Source organism: Arachis hypogaea, chromosome 5 (genome assembly GCF_003086295.3).
Source record: "Arachis hypogaea cultivar Tifrunner chromosome 5, arahy.Tifrunner.gnm2.J5K5, whole genome shotgun sequence".
In the NCBI taxonomy this organism is placed as follows: Eukaryota; Viridiplantae; Streptophyta; class Magnoliopsida; order Fabales; family Fabaceae; genus Arachis; species Arachis hypogaea.
In genome coordinates, this window is record NC_092040.1 from 35219242 (window position 1) to 35243002 (window position 23761).

Consider the following 23761-nt stretch of genomic DNA (forward strand, 5'->3'; position numbering starts at 1 on the left):
AGCTCTTTGTTCTGAATTATTTCCATCTTCCTCAACATATTCAAGAACATTAACCACAGAAGGAAATAAAGAAATTAATCTAAGTATAGTTCCATAGTGTGAACCCCATCTAGTGTCTCCAACTCTTTTTAAAGCTGTTTCTTGATTCAAACCACGCCCACTAGAAATTTCTCCACTTTTTAATGCTTCAATTGTCTTAGTCATCTGACTATCACGAAGCATATCTCTTCGTTTACACGAAGCTCCAACAACATTGCACAAATTGGTTAACAAATTAAAAAGCAAAGCAATTTCAACTTATTTTTTTGCAACCGTTACAAGAGCTAACTGAAGTTGGTGGGCAAAGCAATGTACATAGAAAGCATAAGAATTTTCTTTCAATATCAAAGTTTTCAAACCATTAAATTCTCCTTGCATGTTACTTGCACCGTCATATCTTTGTCCATGTACTCTTGATAAACTTAAATTATATGTTTCTAATAATGACTCCAATGCTAATTTTAGAGATAAAGCATTAGTATTAGAAACTTGAACAAGACCAAGAAAATGCTCCCTAACTTGTCCTTCTTTGTTCACATACCTTAAGCAAATTGACATTTGCTCCTTAATGGAAATGTCGCGGGCTTCATCAACCAATACAACAAATAATTCATCACCAAGATCATCAACAATGACTTTTGTCGTTTTCCTTGCAGCAGCTCTTACAATGTCTTTTTGGATTGAGGGTGCTATTAGTTTAAGATTTCCACGAGCATTTTTGAAAGCACGATCAATCTCTTCATTATGTTGCGCAAGAAAGTTTAGAAGTTCCAAAAAATTTTCTTGGTTAACAGAATCATCCGTCTCATCATTACCACGAAAGGCCAATCCTTGTCGCAAAAGAAATCTAATACAATCAATTGTTGCTGTCAAGTGAATTTGATAATTCTTTTTAGCTTTCTCAAATTGTTTTTCAATAGCAGCAGTGATGTGTTGTTTTGGTCTCATAAGTGCTTCACATTTTCTCTAAGCCTGATTATGAGTGCTATCATGAATCCCAACATGAATTTGTAGTCTCTCCTTTTTTTTCCAATTTGAAAAGCCATTAGTTATAAAAGCATCACCACCTTCAGTCTCGGGTTTCATAAGATAACAACAAAGACAAAAAACAGCATCTTTTGATATACTATACTCTAACCAGTTGCCATAGTCATCAAACCAATTAGGATTAAATCTTCGAAAAGAAGAATCATAAGCAGTTTGTGAAAAATCATGAGTCCTTGGTTGACAAGGACCTTTTTACAAATATGCACATCTAATTTTGTCTCTGTCATTCGGGTGATAACTTGAAATCTTTGGTCGTTGTCCTGGATCTGCTATAAGACTCTCTACTTCGAATTCTAAAAACCTCCTTTTATTAGAAGAGGTCAATGAATTATTTTGAGATCTAATCTCCAATGACGAGGTTCTTTTGAAATATTTCTCCATTACTAATAAGATAAAATTATAAATCTAAGTTAATTAATTAATAAAAAAGTTCACAATTCTACACAAATTAAAAATTATAAATACAAAATTGATATACATATGTCATTTAAATAAATTTCCAAGTTCCAACAAAAATAACAACAACTAATATCTCAATCCATTCTAAGCTCTTGCGGTGCTGATGCACATCTGATGATGAGACAGAATTGCTATAAGCCTGCCTATAAATGCCATCTAAGTCAATGAGGTAATATTACTCATTGAGTCATTGTTCAACATTAGTAGAATAGTAGTCCAGACTCCAGAAACAAAAATTGAGCATATAAACTTATTTCAAAGGCCCTGTAAGGCTGTAATGAAATTTAAACAATACCATATATATAAACTTATTTCAAAGCTCATATAAACAATACCATATAATGAGTCTTTACATATCAGATATTAGTCTTCATTTTTTCCCATCTTAAACAAGTAGGAAAGACCAAAAGACACAATCTTTATATATCGAAGAAGAAAAAAAGGAGTACAGTGTAAATGTATAAAATTCAATCCCAATTCACAAATTAACAAACAAATTAATCCAAGAAGTGAATAAGTGAATTAACAAACAAATTAATCAAACTAAACTTGCAAAGTTGCAATTACATCAGAACAAATTCAATCACAAATTCACAATTAACAAACCAACTAAATCAATTATCAAACAAATTAATCCAATTAGCAAATAAGTGAATAAACAGAATTGCAGATTGATGAATCATGATTCATGAATGTACCAAGAAATAGAATAATTCAAGACTGAATCTGAACAGCTGAACTCTAGGAACTAAGAAGCAAAAGTGCATAACCCAATAGGCAGTAGCAGTGCGGACGTGCGGCGTTCAGCGGCAGCAGGACGAAGACGAAAGGTAGGCATTCTCTACTGAAGTCTGAAGAGTGAAACTGTGAAAACCGAAGAGAGAAGAGGAACTCAGATTCGCAGTATTCGAAGAAGAAGAAGGCACGAGGCAGAAGCCAGAAGGGGATGCGGTCATGCGGAGACGCGGCGCGGCAACAGTGAGCCAGTGACTCTGGACTCTGGAGACACGAGGGCGGAGACGTCAGCGAGGAGAGAACCGTGACACTGTCTGAAACGTGGAGTGGTGCCGGTGGGCTGGTGCCTGGTGGCATGCGACACGGCAACTGGCGGCTGGAGCCTGGAGGGAGGGCTGGAGCAGATGAAGAAGATTGGAGAAAAAGAACGGTTAGGGATTTAGTTTGAAGTGGGGTCTAGGTCCTGGGGTCAAAATTAATTATATACTGGGGGCAATTTAGACATTTCACTAAGAAATACTAAGACATTTTTGGAATTTCACTGGGGGCAGTTGCCCCCACTCCCCAATGAATACATCTGTCCCTGGCGCCAGGTATTGTAGTGGCACAGCAGTGGTCAGGGACTGGCGGCGTCCTAAAAGAGTTGCGTGCAGTGACAGACGGTGGCTTGGAACTCCCCTGACAGGGTGGCAAGAATTTTGAACCTTGAGGTTATTGGAGAGGCAGTCCTATTTCCTGCTTCAACATACTGACTGTAGAAAAAGTAGATTTACGGTTCAGATTTCTTACTGTATCTGAGTCGGGTGGGTTTGGATTTTTTTTTTTTTTTTGCTTTGTCCATATCAAAAAAGAAAGACTGGTTAAACTTAAAATAATTATTAATTATAATATTAATAATATAAAAGAGTTTCAAAATCCAACAATAGGAGAATATTGTAACATCTACCCTATCTTTATAGGACCTTAAAAGAATTTGAGTATGGAAAAAAATTTAAAAAAAACTAAAAGAACTAATTCATAGGTAGATATGTTATTTTTAGATCAATCTAAAATTCAAAAATATCGTACAAAAAACCTTAACCTTATCTGTTGCTACACTGGTATATCTTATTATTATTTATCTATTTGTCAGTTACATTGGTATTATTACTACTAATGTTATTATTACATTTCATTATTTTTATTATTATTATTATTATTATTATTATTATTATTATTATTATTATTATTATTATCTAATTTATTAAAAATTTGTTTACTATGATATAAAATAAAAAAATTTTTACCTCACTGCTTCAAAAATACGTGTATATTTTCTTTTACGAGATTAAAATAATTTATTAACTACTTGGACCACAAACAATTTTAATTATTGATTACTACTTATTTACCATTACTAAAGATTTACTAAATTATAACAATTAAATACTATTTAATTTAAATTGATATGAACAATTCTAAATATAAATAATTAAAACATCATAGTTAATAATTATAAATGTGTTTAAATTTTAAATGTCAGTCTTTTTAATTTATCAACTAATTTTATTTTTAAAAATTCATTAAATTTACATGATTGAATAAAAAAATTTAGAATTAGATTACTCATTATTAGTTGGAACTATTAATACAATAAATACTTTTAAATTTTATAAAAATATTTATAATAATTATAAATACACAATAGAATCTTAATTATCAATAAAATTAAAATAATAATTACAACTAAATATTTATTAATTTGTTTATAAAATTCAAACATTTTTCTTATACTCGTTATTTTTAATATTATTCGTTATTCTAGTTGTATCCATTGCAAAATATAACAAGCGTAATATAAATTTTCAAACTTTATAAAAATATTTATGGTGATCGTTTTTTTACAATTTTTCAACTCATTTTAACTTAAACAAAGTTTTCATTCATCTATGATATTAAATTAGGTTAAATCTAATACCACTTATTTGAAATTCATCATACATATAGGGTCAAATTTTCGATTACCATATTTATTGTAGAGACTCATATAAGCCACTAATATAGAATTTGAAAGGTTAGTTTATAAAGATTCAGTCTCTACCTTTTCTATCGAAGACAAAATCAATTTTAAAATTATTACATAAAAGATATTTTGGTATTTTTATGTTTAATGTGAAAATATTTTACTTTTTAAAAATAAATCTGGAGTAGTTTCAATATTTTAAAATTAAAAATTAAATTTTAATTTGTAATATAATTAAACAATTTTATAGGTAAAAGGGTATTTTTTATTTTTTTATTTTATAATATCAAATATTATTTATTTATGATTAACAAATTAAATTACTAACTGTTTAACTTATTTAAGTTACAAAAAAAATTACTAACTTGATGAACTAAGTATTTATATGTAAAAGAGAAAATTTTAAATTTAAATCTTTATTTTTCATCATATGTATGTGTATTTTTACGAAAATACAAATTTTATATTAAGAGGGTAGATTTTGCTGATGTATTATTTTTTATTAATTTCTAAAGAATTAAAATTACACCATAATCAATATATGTGTAACTTCTTTGTGTTTAATTAATATATTAATTTAAAAAATAATTAAAAGATTGACTATATTTACTTAATTAATAGAATTATATGAATAATAAATTAAATAATATCATCGTATTATTTATAATTGTATTACTCATCACATATGTAGTTACTAATATTTATCTATTAATCATTTTGAATATATAAATTACATAATTTGTAAATAATAATTTCAAATTTGATATCTACTTTCAATGATAATTTTGTTAAAAAATATGAATTAATTATATATTTTTATGGTAGCAATAAAACAAAGTAAACAAAATTAATACCACTTTATATCAATATAAAAAATAAAGAAATAACCGATTTTTTTATTTAAAATTGATATTTACTTATATATATAATAAATTAATTTTCTTAAATACGTATTTATCACAAATAAATTCATATTTTTTACTAAATTTATACTTATAATTATTAGTATAATTAGACTATCTTTTAATTTATTCATTATAATTTTATAAATTTAGAGGCTATCCACATAATATTAAAAATTAGTATAGAAAAATTATTATAATTACAAAAATAGCATATTTTTTTAATTTTTAAAGAATTAATTTATATTTTTTTTCATGATAGACAAATTTATGTTTTTGAAGAAAAAGAAGCGAACTCTGAAGCTGTTTTCTCTACTTCTGTGTGGGTGGCAGTAAAACACTAAAATATTTATAACATGTTAAAATGATATTTTAAAAAAAAAAACATAAAAGATAAAATAGAATTGGAAGAATTATTTTATTACACCGGTGAAACATAATTCGTCAAAGCTTCAAAGAAGCATTTAATAGGATGGCTGAACCAATGGAATGTACAATTAACAATTTAACATTAATATTAAAGACAAATTGCATATGAAAAATATAGAAGATGGTAATGAAACAAATATATATTGAGAAAGAATTAATAGAGATAAAATGTAGAGAAGGCAATCAAAAGATGAGCGGTGGAGTGAGGGGGGAAGAGACTTTAAGGGTGAAATACGGTAAGAGTCGAATGTCGGCAGAAGAGATAAGAGGGAGAGTGGAGGAGGACTTGCATCAGGAAAAAAGGAGGATCATATTTTGGGAGGGGTTTCTAAGTCTTTCAAGGTTTCTTTCAGGAACAAAGTTGTGGGTTCCAAGATTGCTAAAACTTTTTCTCTCGTTGAAACTTTGTCGGGAGATAACATTGCGGTAGTTTCTGGGAAGCACTCTTGCCAACGAGTGTCATGTTTACCCAAGAAGCTAAGAATTGTTTGGCAGAACCTTATAAGGATGCTATAGTGATTAAGGTGCTAGGTAAACATTATAGCTACACTGCATTATCTCATAAACTCTGAACGATATGACAGATTAAGGGAGGTTTTGATTTATTGGATATGGGGTTTGACTATTTTCTTGTAAAGTTTGATGTGGCTGAGGAGCGAGAAAAGGTTCTCTTAGGAGGTCCATGGATGATCGAGGGAAATTATGTGGCTGTGAAGCCTTGGGATCAAGAGTTTAGATCAAGTGAAAACTATTTTGGAGCAACTTTAGTGTGGATTAGAATTTTCGGATTACCAATTTGGTGCTACCAAGAAGATGCAATGCTCCGTGTTGCGACTATAGTTGACATTCCCGTCAAGGTTGATTTGGCAACAAAATTAGTTGAAAGAGGATGATATGTTCGAGCCTGTGTTCAGATAGATTTAGGATTGCCACTGACTAAGAAGATTCTTGTTGAATGTGTTGAATATGAAAGTCTTCACCTTATTTGTGGCTCCTGTCTCAAGTTTGGTCATGATATGAAGGTGTGCAAGACTGACAGAAATGCGGGAGGAGGAACTAATGCCAAGGTGGTCGGCGATGTAGCAAAGTAGCTAGAAAGTTCAAATTCAAAAAATCCGGTGCATGTGGAAAAGGCAAGTTTTAATTTTGGCAAAAATCTTGGAGATGAAACTGTAAATGTTGGTGTCCCGGATTTGATGGATAGTGATTTGCATGCTGTTCATGTAGACCATGCACAACATGAGGATTTGGAAGGCTGGACTCAAGTGATTAGGAAAGAAAAGTATAACATGGGTCAAAAGCCTTCTCCTAGCACTCATCAGGTCCAACCAAAAGCAAAGAAGACTCCTAACAAAGCTACCAATACTTGGACAAGGCCTAATCACCAACATACAACACATGTTACTGGATCCAAAGTAAAATTAAGTAGGGGCATCAATATTAGAAAACTGGTTAGTGTGGCTTCTTCAGGGACCCGACACAACGTTCATCATCAGCAGCAAGGCGAGACAACAAATGGCACTGTGCAAAAGCGTCCTCGCCCAAACTCTTTGCAGAATTCACCAGTAGATAAGGATGGAGCATCGACAGCGGGTGTGGCGCAAGTTTCGATGGAGAAAATTCTGCTGCAACTTGAGAGTCCATTAAAGGCAGGATCGTCGAAGACAGGGACATCATGTTGAGTCTCGGGTTTGTTATTGGAGCTCCCTTTTTGCTGTTTTTTATGGATAGTTTCAATATCATAGCTTGGAATGTGAGGGGTGCGTCTAGTAAGATGGCCCGTGTGCATTGCAAAAATTTGGTGAGAATATATAAACCATTTTTCGTCTTTCTCTTTGAGACTCATACCATGTTTAATAGTTTGAAGAATTTTTGGGATCAGTTGGGTTTTCATTGTGTTGGTATTGAGGAAGCAGTAGGACACAAGGGTGGCATTTGGTTTCTATCTTCTATTGCTAATGCTTCTTGTGTGGTTATTGACCAAATTGACCAATGTATCACAGTGAAAGTGAGTGTGGGCAACTTAGTTTGGCTTGTAGTACAGTGTATGGGAGTCCTCAATTCGAAAAAAGAAGTATGCTTTGGGATCATTTGCGTTCTATTAATTCAGGCCATAATGGACCGTGGATGACTGTTGGTGATTTTAATGAGATTGTGGCACCAGACGAGAGTACAGGTGCTTATTTTTCTTCTCACAGAGCTAGTCTATTAACTACTACTCTAGATGACTGTAAGCTCTTTGATCTTAAAGTGACTGGTAGGAGATATACTTGGTATAGAGCAGTTCAGGCTGGCAAGGATTTGGCTAAAAAGTTGGATAGAGCTCTAGTTAATGAGGCGTGGATGACAATGTTTCCTGAGGGTTATTCTGAAATTCTTAGCAGGTTTCATTCTGATCATTGTCCTATTTTAGTTCGTTATCATGGTGACCCCAGAGTGAAAGATTGTTGTCCTTTTAGGTTTCAAGCTGCGTGGGCAACACATCCTTCTTATAAACATGTTATTAGTAAGGCTTGGAGTCAAGAGTTTGGAGGCGTTACTGAAAGGCTTAAGATGGTTCAACAGGCTTCTTTGGACTTTAACTCAAAGATTTTTGGAAATATTTTTGTGCAGAAAAGTAAGCTGGAATATCAGATTGATCAGATTCAACGGCGTTTGGAGGTTATCGTTGTGTTATCTTTGAGAATTAAAGAAGCTGAACTGAGGGAAGATTACAATAGGCTTTTATTGCAAGAGGAACTTTTTTGGTACCAAAAATCTAGAGAGCAGTAGGTCAAGTATGGGGATAGAAACACTAAATTCTTTCATCTTCAGACTTTGGTGCGTAGAAACAATAATAGAGTACATGGATTATATGTTAGAGATGGGTCTTGGTCTACTGATCCAGATATTCTTCAGGAAGAAGCCCTCTCTTTTTACAAGAATCTCTTTGGTACAATGGAAGAGGTTGAGGTTGATTGTTTAGGGGATGTTTCGATACCCACTCTAAGCACTGAGGCTTGTGCTAGGTTAATTGACCCTGTCTTTTTTGCGGAAGTTAAGTCAGCAGTATTTAGTATGAGCCCTTTTAAGGCTCCTAGTCCAGGTGGCTTTCAAGCTTATTTTTTTAAAGAATATTGGGAGATAGTAGGCACTGAGATTTGAAATATTGTCCGGAGCACTTTTTTGGGAGAGTACTTAAATCCTAGCATCATGGAAACTCTAATTGTGCTTATTCCTAAAATTGATAACCCTGCCTTTATGAAAGATTTCAGGCCTATTAGCTTGTGTAATGTTGTTTATAAAATTATCACCAAAGTATTGACTAATCGACTTCGGCCTTTTCTTCCAGATATTGTTAGTCCTTTACAAGAAGGTTTTATTCCGAGTCATGGTGCTCCTGATAATATTATTATGACACAAGAAATTCTGAATTTCATGAAGCACACAAAATTCAAGAAAGGTACTCTTGCTTTTAAAATTGATCTTGAAAAAGCTTATGATAGGGTGGGTTGAAAATTTTTGGAGAGTACTCTCATTGCTTTTGGTTTTCCTATCATCACTGTTAATTTGATTATGAATTGTGTTCGCGTATCATCTCTTTCTATTATGTGGAATGGGAATAGATTGGATAGTTTTGCTCCTAGAAGGGGACTTAGACAGGGCGATCCAATGTCTCCTTACTTATTTGTGCTTTATATGGAAAGACTTGCTTGCTATATATCTCATAAGGTGGTCGAGGGTGTATGGAAACCAGTTTCTATTACTAGGGGTCGCCCAAAATTTTCTCATTTGATGTTTGCAGATGATCTCTTACTTTTCTGTCAGGCTACAAAGAGTCAAGTCCAAATGGTCATGCATTCTCTTAACATTTTTTGCAATGCATCTGGCATGAAAGTGAATCTTGAAAAGTCTAAAGCTTTTTGTTCTAAAAATGTGACTGCTCGTAGAAGAGATATTTTTACTAGTATTTCTTCAATACGTTTTGCTTTGGACTTAGGAAGATATCTTGGAGTTAACCTTAATCATTCTCGTACCAGTAGGGCTTCTTTTCATTCGGTGATTGAAAAGGTGAGAGGAAGATTAGCTAACTGGAAAAGAAGGCTTCTAAATAAAGCAGGGAGACTTTGCCTGATCAATTCTGTTGCAGCATCCATTCCTACCTATCATATGCAGGTCTCTTTTTTTCCAAATTGGGTTTGCGATAAATTGTCTTCTATGATGAGATAGTTCCTTTGGAAGGGTCAAGTTGATGGTAGAGGTCTTTCTCTTGTTAATTGGAGGACCGTGATCACTCCAAAGAAATTTGGTGGCCTCGGTATTAGAGGTCCTGCGTGTGTTAATATATCTTTACTTGGTAAATTGGTTTGGCAACTTTTTCATTGTCAGGACAAGCCTTGGGTTGCTCTATTGAGGGTGAAGTACCTGAGGAATGAGGGAGTTTTAGATGGCCCTGTCCCTTGCAACACTTCTCATGTTTGGAAGAGTATCTCAAAGGCTTTTGGTGCTCTTAAGGATGCCTTCTCTTGGTGCGTTGGGTCACTTGATCAATCTTTTTGGTTTGACAATTGGAGTATTGAGGGCCCAATTGCTCAAGATGTCCCTTTTGTACATATATCTGACTCTGATTTAACTATTAGAGACGTTGGAAAGATGGTCAATGGAATCTCCATGATATTTTCTCTATCATTCCAGAAGATGTCAAACAGCGTTTAAATGCTTATAATCCGGATTTGAATGCTGGAGAGAGTTCGGGTTGGTCGTGGGGTGTGGCATCTTCTAGACTCTACTCAGCTAGGAGTGGGTACAGTTGGCTAGCCAAAAAAAATTTGATCGGAATGAGCATGATAATTGGTTGTGGGTATGACGACTGCATATTCCTACGGTAGAGTTTCGTTTGGGTCGTGGCTTAGCTTTATCTAGCACCTGTCATCGGTGTCAGAATGGTTCTGAATCCATTCTTCATTGTCTTCGGGGGTGCCTTAATGCCAAGGAGGTCTGGAACGTTTTAGTCCTGTATTCAGATAACTCGGATTTACGTGATTAGCTCTACAGAGGTGTAAGGAGTGGAGATGTTTTTCTTTTTCTTTTCGACCATCTGGTGAATTTGGAGAAGCAGGAATCATGCCTTATTTAATATAGATGATTCTTGGAGTGCTAGTAAAGTGGTGAGTTTGATTCGTAGTTCAGTAAGGGAGTTTCACATTATTTTTGCTATGCATCAATCTTTGTCTCCTCCTTCGCTTTGTTTGCATTGGGTTCCACCTCCAGTTCATTCTATTAAATTGAATTGTGATGCTAGTTGTTTTGCTCCTTTTGGCTATGTTGGTTTTGGTTGTATCATTCGCAATCCTGATGGATATTGGTTGAAAGGTTGCACTGGGAAAGTCGAAGTGTGTAGTGTTCTTTTTGCTGAAATGTATGCAATTTGAAGAGGTTTACTTCTTGTTTGGGAGAGTGGATTTTCGTGAGGTTATTTGTGAAACAGACTGTTTAGAAGCTCTTTTTTTGGTAAACCAAAGAATGCTTGGTAAAGATATTCCGGAATGGGATTTGGCAAAGCATATACAGGAGGTATTGAATTGAAATTGGAGAGTCTCTATTCTTTTAATTCAGAGGAATACAAATAGTGTTGCAGATTGTATAGCTAAAGCAGCTGTTTCTGGCACAAACATTCACTCCAATTAGAGCCCACCATAGAATAAACTTTAACATCTAATAAATTTAGATATGAACCTAGTCAATTAATTTAATTTTGTCTTTTTTTTTCTATTTAGTCATTAAAAAAAATCAAAGCATGGTGCGGAGACGTGCAGATGTAAGAACCGAATTTAGAATATGTAATTATTATATCACTCTATTTAAGTCATTTCAAACAAGGAATTGACTTAGGTGGAACCTAAGATCTTGGTGGTTTTTAAAAGAAAAATATAAAATATAATGTAAAATGATTATTTTATACTTATTTTTTTATTTTTTTTCATTTTTTCAGCGAATTTTTTATTTTAATAAATAAAATAATTATAATAATTACTAAAATAAATAATTTAAAAATATTTACTAAAATAAATTTCTTTTTCTTATCTCATTTACAGTGTAAACGAGATAATTTTGCATATATCTCGTTTACAATATAAATAAAATATATGTATTTATACATAATTAAATATAATTTTTAAAAATAATAAAAAATACTAATAATTTAAATTGGACCAAACTCTTTAAAATGGAACGTTTTAATTAATAGGGAAGATGAACGATTTTAAAAAATAAGAAAGATAAACTATTTATTTTAAATAATAGAAAAGATGTACTGTTGATTTAAAATAAACACGTTAACACGTTTAAATGATTTAAAATGATTTAAAATGGACAATCCATTTTAAACACGTTAATAGGGAACGTGTTAACGTGCTTATTTTAAATAGACAATCCATCTTTTTTATTATTTAAAATGGACTGTTTATCTTCCTTATTATTTAAAATCGTCCATCTTTTTTATTATTTGAAACATTCCATTTTTAAGAATTTGGTCTAATTTAAATTATTAATATTTTTTATTATTTTCAAAAATTATATTTAATTATTTATAAGATGCTAACTCATACCAATTAAAAGATGGCATGAAGTTGATACACAATAAATAAAACAAAAAAAAAATGAGAAGAGAATTAAAATGACTATCTTCTACTCTTCCTCTGTTTTATTTATCCCATCAACTTCTCCTAACAATTGGCAAACCTCTCCTAACAATTTGCAAACGGTTATCTCCTAAAGTCCTATTCTTCATCTATTTTATTTATCTCCATCAACTTCTCCTAATAATTGGCAAACAGTTATTTCTTACTTCTTTTGTTTTATCATTATTTTTACTTTCATAAAAAAAATTTAGCCACATATAAATGTTAATAAAAATAATAACAAAGAAGAAGGATAAAATAGATATTTTTAAATATTTTTTTAAAATATTTTAATATAAATATATTTTATAGAATTATTTTTTATATATAAAAATATTTTAATCTCATCTGTTGATTTAAACTTTTAATAAATAAAATTTATAAAGAATTTTGGACCACTAAATATCCAGATATTCTTTCCTCATCTATCAAGCTTCCTTCATACAAATATAAGATTCATCACATGAGAGAATCATTTTATAGAAAGGCCAATGTATGTGTTTTTACATCATCATACAAATTATAAGAAAATTTAGTAATTAACATAATTATTAACAGCCATACAGTAACACATGGTGTTCCATTATATTTGATATAGACTTTAGTTAAAAAATATATAAATGTGGCAATAAATTGAATTTTGGATTATTTTATCCTTATAAAATTAATTAAGGTTGATTGCTTGGTATTTATAATAGCAAATTAAAACAAGTTATTATAGTATCATATAGAATTTTTAATTTTGTATCTACAAAAAAAAAATCTCATCTCTTTATCTAGAGTATTTATAGTCGGACCGAATTAGATTTAAGTAGATTTAAATTCGTCTTTAAAAAGTTAGTAGATTCATCTTGACTTCAATCCAAGTGATCTAAAAAAAATACACATCAAAGTAAATCGAATATACTCAATATAGAATTAATATATACAAATTTATAAATTTTATATATTAAAAATAAAATTTTATTTTTAAAAATTAAATTTAACAAATATTATATTATATTTATACTAAAATAAATTATTTTAAAATAAAAAATATCGTATAATATAAAAAATATTAATAAAAATATAATATAATATTATTAATTTTATTCTAAAATATATATTTTTAATATAAAAGATAATTTTAAATTAGCACAAGTGACTTAAGTATAATACAAATCTAACTCAAAAATAACACCAAATAAAAATAACAAATTTAAATTTAACAAAATATGTCTCGAATTAGGAATTAAGAAAAAAATACTTATCTTTCTCTCTATTTTTATTATTTTCTTTTAATTGTGTTGGATTTATATAAATAAATATTAAATAGTATTTTTTTTTTAGTGTGATCGCCGACTCACCGTTAACCAATAATATACTAATAAGTACTACCAATTTTAATAGTCACTGATAAGTACAAATAAGTTTCTAACTAATAACTTATAGATTTTAGCCAAATTTACTTTTGTTAGCAATTAAAATAACATTGGATCGGATGAGTTTTTGTTAAAAAATTGAACCAAACTGCAAACCGAACACCCCTAGCTCTAACACATAGTTATAGGGTACAATCCAATAACATTACTATATATACAAATAATTATTATGATTTATACTTGTGCCTTTGTTTTTTGCTTCATAAAAAGGGGTTTTGCATAATACATATAAATTCAGGATATCTTGTTTGCTATTTTTAACCACGAATTTGACCCCTCCAAAGCTCAGTTTCACATTTTGGGCCGCAATTTCTGCGGGTTACAACCCAATAATTTATTACAACTTATAGATCACTTTTCAAAAATGTAAAACTTTCATGGCCAACGTATAATTATAGGGTACAGCTCAATTATATTACTATATATACATATAATTATTGTGGTTTATAACTGTGCCTTTGTTTTTTGTTTCATAAAAAAAAATTCTATATAGTACATATAAATTCAGGATATTTTATTCGTTTATTTTAACTATGAATTGAACTCTTCAAAATTCAGTTTCACATTTTAGACCGTAATTTTTGCGGCATACAACATAATAATGCATGTGAGTAGTTCACCTTCCAATTCATCATCGATTGCTTTTATATCGGTTTTTTGAATATCTATAGAGTATGGTTATCAAAATTTCAGCCATAATATTTCATTTGAAAATTTTAACGATCATCAAATAAGTTAGCAGTTTTATTTGTAATAATGAGGGGGTATAAATAAATAAATTAGAATTAGTGAGAGATGATAGTGTGTGTTAATAAATGTCTTTTTATTTAAAATCTCCATTTAATTATGGACTTATGGTAAAAAATAACCCAATATAAATAGTATACACCAATTATAACAGATGGTTATGAGACTATAGAAAAAATAATTTTGTCCATCAAATTCTAAATTTTTTAGACCATCTAAACCAAACCAAATCAATTAATATCGGTTTGGTTTGGTTCGATTTATTTGGTTTTTCAAAATTTCAAAAAAAAAAGTGTCTAAAAGTTACAGAAACGGTTAGAGTCATAACAAGTATAAAAAATAATAAAGTGTAAGCAACTAATAAACTAATAACGATTTCACAATGTCATAACATTGCAAATTAAACAATATTCAAATAAAATAGATTAAACAGAAGTTTCAACAACAAAACAAAATAAATTAAACAATAATCAAATATATTGAACAAATACTCAATCACAATTTGCAAATTTCCAACAAGTCCTCAACAAAAGTTTCCAACAACAAAATAAAATAGATTGAAAAAAATACTCTAACAATTTCCAAGTTTTTGCAACAACAAATACTCAACAGAAGTTATAACAATATGCAATATCTTGAAATTAGGACCATTCATTGACATGGATCTCATTTTAATTGGTTACTGACAATTAATTGAATTTCTTTTATCAAAACAAATCTAATTTCTAAGAGTATTAAATAAAGAATAAAAGAAAGCTATCAAAAAATAAAGAAGCAAAACACCACTATACTTGATTCACACAAAGTGAAGTTCTTCGATTTGATCAAATCATTAGACTTAACCCAATCTTCCATCCCTCCCAATGATAATTATTGTCCTTGTTCACATTGGCTCAGAACAAAAATAGATCAAAACCAATCATCATAACAAATTGAAAATCATCATGATCAGAATTAGAAAATCAGTACCAATTAGAAATCAGAAGGAAAAAAAGTTCAGAAAAAAATCAAGAACCAACACTTAGAACTACATTCTAGACGCAGACAAATAGTGCAGGGAGAATGACACGGAGAGCCCAGATAGCGAAAACAGGGACTACGCAGACACGGCGGCTGCTGTGCATGGAGGATGACGACAGCTCCTCATGCGTGGAGAGACAAGGAGTGGAGGAGCGGCGGCTACTATGTGTGAAGGACGACGACGAAGGGGGGAAGAGAAAGAAAGGACTGCACCGGGAAGGGGGAAAAGCGACGAGGAAGGGCCGCCGCGAGGGTTCTGTCCGGCAACGTCAGGAGTTGAGAGGATGACGGCTTTGTAGAAGGTGGAAAAAGGAGTTTCCGGCGCTGTTATGGATTATGGAGTGATTGAGTATGGAGAGTAGAGAGGGCGAAGGGTTACTGAATGAGTGCAGCTAGCTAGGTCATCTACTCTAGGTTGGGGGTTGATTTATTTAAGGTTTTTTAAGTAACTCAGTTCGGTTCGGTTTGGTTAGAACTTTTATTGGAAGAACCAAAAACCGAACCGAACCGCAAAAAAAGCAATATGTCATTTATTCGGTTTTTTTTATTTTTGGTTTGTTCACTTTTCTGTTTTTTCGGTTCGGTTACTCGGTTTTGTTCAATTTTGAACACCCCTAGTTAGAGCAATAAAAGTTTTACATTTTCGAAAAAAGACTCATAGATTGTAATAAATTATTGGGTTGTATTCCGCAAAAATTACGGCCCAAAATGTCGAATTGAATTTTGAAGGGGTCCAACTCGTAATTAAAATAGCAAACAAGATATCTCAAATTTATATATACCATGCAGAACCCCTTTTTATGAAGCAAAATAGCAAAGATACAGCTATAAACCACAATAATTATATGTATATATAGTAATGCTATTGAGCTGTATCCTACAATTATACGTTGGCACCATGAAAGTTTTACAATTTCAAAAAGTGACCCAAAGGTTGTAATAGATTATTGGGTTGTACCCCGCAGATATTGGCGCCCAATGTAAGATCCAGAATTTTTTTTAAATAAATCTTATTTTGAATTAATCTCAATTCATTTATTCATTAGAAATTCTATTTTTAGAAATTATTTTATTAAAGCTAATTAAATCAAAAATTAAATCAGGTTTTAATAATTAATTAGAATTTTACCTAATTTTATAATTATTGAATTATTTTTTATATTTAAATTATAAAATTAGTAGTTATGGAATGACAAGAATTTTTATGTGATTTAATTCAAATAATTGATATTTTTATGATTTAATACTTTAAATTTTAGGAATAAAGAAAATAAATCTTATTATCTTATAAATTGAATTAAAGAATTTGATTTCAAATCAATTAGTATTTTAATACAATAAATAATATTTTAAAATAGTTTTGAGGATTAAATTAGATTTTAAATTAACACTCTATACCCTAATTTGATTAAAATTAACCAAATCTAAATTAATCCCAAAATCCCCAATTTTATACACAAACCCTAACCTTAATTTTACCCTAACCTTTACCCACACTCACCGCCACTCATCAGCACTCACCCTATTCCCCCTTTTCCCTAAACACATACCCAGCAGACACAGGAAAGAAAGAAACGGCAGAAAGGAAGGGGAGAAAACGGGAAAAGAAAAGAGGGAGAGTAGAAGGGGAAGAGAGGGAGACGGCGCCGGTGGGCATCACTGCCACCGTCGCCGCCGCTGTGCTGTCAGGAGGGAGATCCGAGGAAGAGAGAGAGAGGGTGGAGTTGAGGGAGCAGAGAAACACGCCGTCGCCCTCATCCCGAATCGCCATCATCGCCGGAGCAGGGAGAGGAGTCGTCGCGCCACTGGAGCGCCGCCGCCACTGTTGGGTTGCCGTGCTGTCGTCTGAGAGCAGAGAGCGTGCACAAGGAAGGAGCCTCGTGTCCGTTGTTGTCTCCGCGGGTCCCTGTCGTCGCCGCCTCTGAGTCCGTCGCCGCCAAGCCGCCGCGCAGTCATGCCAAGGGAGAACGCTCGCGGGAAGAGGGAGAAGACGCCGTCGAGAATCCCGTCGCCGTCAGATCTGCCTCGTCACCGCCATGCTTCCATCAGCGCCGTGGATCTGTTTCATCGCCGAGCTGAGCTATGGAAGGAAGGGTCAGAATGTGATGGGAGAGGGAGACACCTTCCACCGCTGTTCCACTGCCAGATCCGTGTCACCGCCACGAACCGCCGCTGTTCTGGCTGCCGGAAGCCGCTGCCGAGCCTTTGCCTTCTTGGTAAGCGTTTTTACTTCCAGAACTTCTGAAATCAATATTCCAATATAAGTTATTAGAGGCTCTGAGCTGTTAGTATTGTAGGATTGAATTCCGACGATTTTATATCAAAGTTAAGGTTACCGTTCGACCATCGGAGTTTCTGGCCGCTGTCGGAGATGCCGCCGGGTCATCTCAGGATTGTGGCTGTTCCATTTTGCTCTTACTGTAGGTATATCTTATTGCGAACCCTCGCCATTAGTTTTCTATTATGTGTTATTAAGGTTTTCGTGATATTTATGTTTTAGGATTGAGTTATCGGATTGCCTGTTGCAATTAAAGTCGTTTCTGCTATTGTGGAAGTGAGCAGACCTGCGATTGAGGCTGCAGTTGGTTTCAGGCGGAGAGGAATGGTTCTTGTGACGCCTTTAGTTTATGGGTTCAACTTTTGAGGTAGGGGTTTTTCTTAAAATCTATCTTATATTACAGAGTTGTGATAAATAGATATTGATGCAAAGAGATTTACTTCTGTGATTATATTGGTCTTATGGATGTGATGGTTTGTTGGACTGAATTATTGGATGTTTGATTGCGTGAGTGGTGTGTGGTTGTGGATAAAAAACCGGTTTGGAATGTCATTTACTTGATTATTAAGAAAGGTGTATTTTCTTGGTTTTAGAGTTTACTTAGTAATAAAAATGAAACTATTTTGGAAATAATTTGAGATATGAAAATAAATTGATTCTGGGAATGGTTTGATTGTGAGTTGGTTTGATTTTATGAATGATTTAATATTTGAGTTGATTCGATTTTAAAAAGAGTTTTATTGTTAGAATTGGTTGATTTGAAAATAATTTGACATTGGTACTGGTTCAATTCTGGAAAATGTTTGAGATTTGGAAATGGTTGAGAAAAGGTTTGAGAGATGTTTGGATGGGACCCGAAAAGGGTGGCAGTGTTCGAGTTTTAGAGGAGATGCTGCCGAAATTTCATAAAATTGAAAGTTTTATTTAAAGTAATTAATTAAAAAGATTTGTTTTTAAGCATTATACGTTTTAAGATTGATTTGTCTATCAAAGAAAGAATTTTATTTTGGAATTGAGATTGTTAACAAATAGAATGAAAAAGAGGATGATGAGGATTTTCTTTGAAATGAACTTGGAAATGAGATTTGGATTGATGAATGATTATGATGTTGAGTATGATGAGATGTGAACTTTGAATTATTCACATGGCTTATGAATTTGAAATATCTGACATACGAGGTTCCCTGGATTAAGTGCCGTGGCTTGCCACCACGTGTACCAGGTTGAAAACTCGATACTCTGTTGACCCTACGATGTAAGTGGGTGACCGGGCACTATATAAATTCCCGGAAAATGTTACCCCCATTGAGTAATATTGATTATTTGAGAAAAAGCTATGCATAGACTCTTGGGGATGCACATCGGGGGACAGTCTAAGTACAATTCAGACTTGTCGGGTTGGCTGGATAACCGACAGATGAGCCTCATCAGCCATAGGACAGGCATGCACCATATGCATTTGTATGCTTTGCTTGGGTTTGAACTTGTTTTGGTTTGCCTAATTGCTAAACTGTTTTTAACTGCTACTTGAACTATTTGCTGTAACTGCTACCTACTTGTGCTTTCCTTGTCTGTCTTGCCTGTGTTTGTTCTGGCGTGCTACATTTGAGAATGAACTGGGATGCTGAATTAATGATTGTGTTGTTTGATTGCGTGGTTAATTTCTGATTGAGGTTTTTTTTTATAAGAAAGGAAAGATTTCGGATTTCTGAAAGATTAAACATTGTTTCTTTGAAAAGGGTTTTGAACGATTTCCTATTGGTTTTAAAAGATTCATAAGGCAATGATAATCACTGAGCTTGAAAACAGTTTCTTAATAAATATCTTCTTATGACAACTTTGAAACTCCGTGGTGAGACCATGTGGTTAGGTTCTCACCCCCCCTACAGCTTTACCTTTTCAGGAACCGGAAGAAGAAGCATTAAGAAGAGTTGTACTGCGTTTGGTTTATAAGTTGTTGAATTAATTAGATTATTTTCTTCCCTCGTCTTTGTTATCACAAGTTTGTAAGAGGGATAGGATTTGTTTGTTTTATATGTATATTATATTATGAGTTATTATGTAAGTAGTCTTGTATATGAATCTATGCATGTTTGTATTTCCTTAAAATCAACTGTTTATTTCCGGTTTTTCAAAGAAATCAGCGCTACAGTGCAAGTCACAGGCTCCTATTTTAGTATTTAGTATGTAAAGTAGTCGTAATACTTCTTTCTATCAGAGTAGCGCAGCCGGAAGCGTGACTTCTGATAGAGAGGGTGTTACACCCAAAATGTGGAACTAACCTTTGGAGGGATCCAATTCGTGATTAAAAATAGCGAACAAGATACCATGAATTTGTATGTACTATGCAGAATCCCTTTTTATGAAGCAAAAAGCAAAGGCACAACTATAAACTGCAATAATTATATATACATATAGTAATGTTATGGGGTTGTACCTTATAATTATACGTTGCCGCTATAAAAGTTTTACATTTTCGAAAAGTGACCCATAAATTGCAATAAATTATTGGGTTATACTCCGCAAAAATTGCGACCTAAAATGTCGAACTGCGTTTTCGAGGGGTCCAATTCGTGGTTAGAAATAGCGAACAATTCGTGAGCTTGTATGTACTATTCAGAACTCCTTTTATCAAGCAAAAAGTAAAGGCACAGATATAAACCACAACAATTATATGTATATATAGTAATGTTATTGGGTTGTACCCTATAATTATATATTGGCGCCATTGAACTTTTATATTTTCGTAAAATGACCCATAGGTTGTAATAAATTATTGAGATGTACCCCATAGATATTACGTCCCAAAATGTGGAATTGAGCTTTGGAGGGATCCAATTCGTCATTAAAAATAGCGAACAAAATATCCAAAATTTGTATGTACTATGCAGAACCCCTTTTTATGAAGCAAAAAGTAAAAGCACAGCTATAAACCACAATAACTATATGCATATATAGTAATGCTATTGGGTTGTACCCTATAATTACATGTTGGCGTCATGAAAGTTTTACATTTTCGAAAAGTAACCCATAAATTGTAATAAATTATTGGGTTATACCCCGTAGAAATTGCGACCCAAAATGTGGAACTGAGCTTTGGAGGGGTCCAATTCGTGATAAAAAAATAGTGAAAAAGATATCCTGAATTTGTATATACTATGCAGAACCCCTTTTCATGAAGCAAAAAGTAAAGGCACAGATATAAACCACAATAACTATATGCATATATAGTAAGGCTATTGGATTGTACCCTATAATTATAGGTTGGCGCCATGAAAGTTTTAAATTTTTGAAAAGTGACACATAGATTGTAATAAATAATTGGGTTGTTCCCTGTAGAAATTGCGGTCTAAAATTTGGAATTGAGTTTTGGAAGGGTCCAATTCGTGGTTAAAATATCGAAGAAGATATCCTAAATTTATATGTACTATACCGAATCCCTTTTTATGAAGCAAAAAATAAAGGCACAGCTATAAATCACAATAATTATATGTATATATAATAATGCTATTGTGTAGTACCCCATAATTATACATTGGCACCATGAAAGTTTTACATTTTCGAAAAGTGACCCATTGGTTGTAATAAATTATTGGGTTGTAACCCGCAGAAATTGTGGTCCAAATGTGTAACTGAGTTTTGGAGGGGTCCAATTCGTGGTTTAAAATAACGAAGAAGATATCATAAATTTGTATGTACTATGTAGAACCCCTTCTTATGAAGCAAAAAGTAAAGGCACAGTAATAAACCACAATAATTACATGTATATATAGTAATGCTATTGGATTGTACCCTATAATTATATTTTGGCGCCCCTGACTTTTATATTTTCATAAAGTGACACATAGGTTGTAATAAATTATTGGGATGTACCCCGCAGATATTGCGACCTGAAATGTGGAACTGAGTTTTGGAGTGATCTAATTCGTGATTAAAAATAGCAAACAAAATATTCAGAATTCGTATCTACTATGCAAAACCATTTTTTATGAAGCAAAAAGTAAAGCCACATCTATAAACCACAATAACTATATGCATATATAGTAATGCTATTAGATTGTACCCTATAATTACACGTTGGCGTCATGAAAGTTTTAAATTTTCGAAAAGTGACCCATAGATTGTAATAAATTATTGGGTTATACCCCGCAAAAATTGGGACCCAAAATGTGAAACTGAGCTTTGGAAGGGTCCAATTCGTGATTAAAAATAGCGAACAAGATATCTTGAATTTGTATGTACTATGGAGAACCCCTTTTTATGAAGCAAAAAGGAAAGGCACAACTATAAACCACAATAACTATATGCATATATAGTAATACTATTGGACTATACCCTATAATTATACGTTGGCGCCATGAAAGTTTTATATTTTCGAAAAGTGACACATAGATTGTAATAAATAATTAAGTTATTTCTCGCAGAAACTGTGGCCTAAAATCTGGAATTGAGTTTTTGACGGGTCTAATTTGTGGTTAAAATACCGAAGATATCCTAAATTTATATGTACTATACCAAACCCCTTTTTATGAAGAAAAAATAAAGGCACAGCTATAAACCACAATAATTATATGTATATATAGTAATGCTATTAGGCTGTACCCTATAATTATACATTGGCACCATGAAAGTTTTACATTTTCGAAAAGTGACACATTGGTTGTAATAATTTATCGGGTTGTAACACCTAAAAATTGCAGTCCAAAATGTGGAAGTGCGCTTTGGAGGAGTCAAATTCATGGTTAAAAATAACGAACAATATTTTCTGAATTTGTATATACTATGCGAAACCCCTATTTATGAAGTAAAAAGCAAAGGCACAACTATAAGTCATAATAATTATATGTATATATAATAATTCTATTGGGTTGTACCCTATAATTATATATTGGGACCCTGAAAGTTTTATATTTTCGAAAAGTGGCCCACAAAAGTTGTAACAAATTATTGAATTGTACCCTGCAGATATTGCGGCCCAAAATTTAGAACCGAGCGTTGGAAGGGTCCAATTCGTAATTAAAAATAGCGAATAAGTCATCCTGAATTTGTATTTAATATGCAGAACTCCTTTTTATGATGCAAAAAGCAAAGGCACAGCTATAAACCACAATAACTATATGCATATATAGTAATACTATTGGGTTGTACTCTATAATTATACGTTGGCGCCATAAAAAATTTATATTTTTGAAAAGTGACACAGATTGTAATAAATAATTAGGTTGTTTCCACATAAAATGCAGCCTACAATGTAGAGCTGAGTTTTGGAGGGGTCTAATTCGTGGTTAAAATACCGAAGAAGAGATCCTAAATTTATTTGTACTATGCAAAATCCCTTTTTATGAAGCAAAAAGTAAAGGCACAGCTATAAACCACAATAATTATATCCATATATAGTAATGCTATTGGGTTGTACCCCATAACTATACGTTGGTACCATGAAAGTTTTACATTTTCGAAAAGTGACCCATTAGTTGTAATAAATTATTGGATTGTAACCCGCAGAAATTACGGTCCAAAATGTGAAGCTGAGTTTTGGAGGGTCTAATTCGTGACAAAAAATAGCAAACAAGATTTCCTGAATTTATATATATTATGCAAAACCCTCTTTATGAAGCAAAAAGCAAAGGCACAACTATAAACCATAATAGTTATATGTATTATAGAATTTCTATTAGGTTGTACCCTATAATTTTATGTTGGTGCCATAAAAGTTTTATATTTTTGAAAAGTGACCCATAAGTTATAATAAATTATTGGGTTATACCTTGCAAATATTACGGCCCAAAATGTGACTGAGCTTTGGAGGAGTCCAATTCGTGATTAAAAATATCGAATATGATATCCTGAATTTGTATGTACTATGTAGAACTCCTTTTTATGAAGAATAACTATATGCATATATAGTATTACTATTGGGCTGAACCCTATAATTATACGTTGGTGCCATGAAAATTTTATATTTTCAAAAAGTGACACATAAATTGTAATAAATAATTGGGTTGTTTTCCGCAAAAATTGCG

The 23761-nt window shown here is 32.4% G+C and overlaps 3 protein-coding genes across 5 annotated transcripts; 2 read left to right on the top strand and 1 right to left on the bottom strand.

The window, feature by feature from the left end:
• Nucleotides 1-297: 297 nt before the first annotated feature.
• LOC112803436 (uncharacterized) lies at nucleotides 298-987 on the bottom strand. The gene has a single exon (XM_029298702.1). It carries the CDS (start codon nucleotides 985-987, stop codon nucleotides 298-300), a length of 690 nt encoding a protein of 229 aa, XP_029154535.1.
• A 6400-nt stretch (nucleotides 988-7387) lies between these two features.
• On the top strand, nucleotides 7388-8757 carry LOC140184882 (uncharacterized). The gene is made up of 4 exons (XM_072238077.1): nucleotides 7388-7414; nucleotides 7496-7607; nucleotides 7724-8381; nucleotides 8442-8757. Exons 1-4 carry the CDS (start codon nucleotides 7388-7390, stop codon nucleotides 8755-8757), a joined length of 1113 nt encoding a protein of 370 aa, XP_072094178.1.
• An 8344-nt stretch (nucleotides 8758-17101) lies between these two features.
• LOC112801187 (uncharacterized) lies at nucleotides 17102-20001 on the top strand. 3 transcript variants are annotated; one of them, XM_072237082.1, is made up of 4 exons: nucleotides 17102-17676; nucleotides 17758-17884; nucleotides 17961-18105; nucleotides 19628-20001. In XM_072237082.1, the coding sequence occupies exons 1-3, from the start codon at nucleotides 17415-17417 to the stop codon at nucleotides 18016-18018; spliced, it is 447 nt and encodes a 148-aa protein (XP_072093183.1). In that variant the 5' UTR covers nucleotides 17102-17414; the 3' UTR covers nucleotides 18019-18105; nucleotides 19628-20001. The 3 variants fall into 3 exon arrangements, 2 of the variants coding, with proteins under 2 accessions (XP_072093183.1, XP_072093184.1); XM_072237083.1 differs by having other exon boundaries at nucleotides 17283-17676; nucleotides 19642-19801; XR_003201784.3 differs by lacking the exon at nucleotides 17102-17676 and having other exon boundaries at nucleotides 17752-17880; nucleotides 19628-19726.
• Nucleotides 20002-23761: the final 3760 nt, after the last annotated feature.

Bases quoted from the DNA above. Each gene is read 5' to 3' on its own strand.
- LOC112803436 (XM_029298702.1), bottom strand. From the start codon at position 987: ATGAGACCAAAACAACACATCACTGCTGCTATTGAAAAACAATTTGAG.
- LOC140184882 (XM_072238077.1), top strand. From the start codon at position 7,388: ATGGCCCGTGTGCATTGCAAAAATTTG. The intron at 7,415-7,495 runs GTGAGAATATAT...TTTTGGGATCAG, and splicing joins GTGTGCATTGCAAAAATTTG to TTGGGTTTTCATTGTGTTGG. The intron at 7,608-7,723 runs GTATCACAGTGA...CTATTAATTCAG, and splicing joins TATTGACCAAATTGACCAAT to GCCATAATGGACCGTGGATG.
- LOC112801187 (XM_072237082.1), top strand. From the start codon at position 17,415: ATGCCAAGGGAGAACGCTCGCGGGAAGAGGGAGAAGACGCCGTCGAGA. The intron at 17,677-17,757 runs GTAAGCGTTTTT...TTAGTATTGTAG, and splicing joins GCCGAGCCTTTGCCTTCTTG to GATTGAATTCCGACGATTTT. The intron at 17,885-17,960 runs GTATATCTTATT...TTTATGTTTTAG, and splicing joins CCATTTTGCTCTTACTGTAG to GATTGAGTTATCGGATTGCC.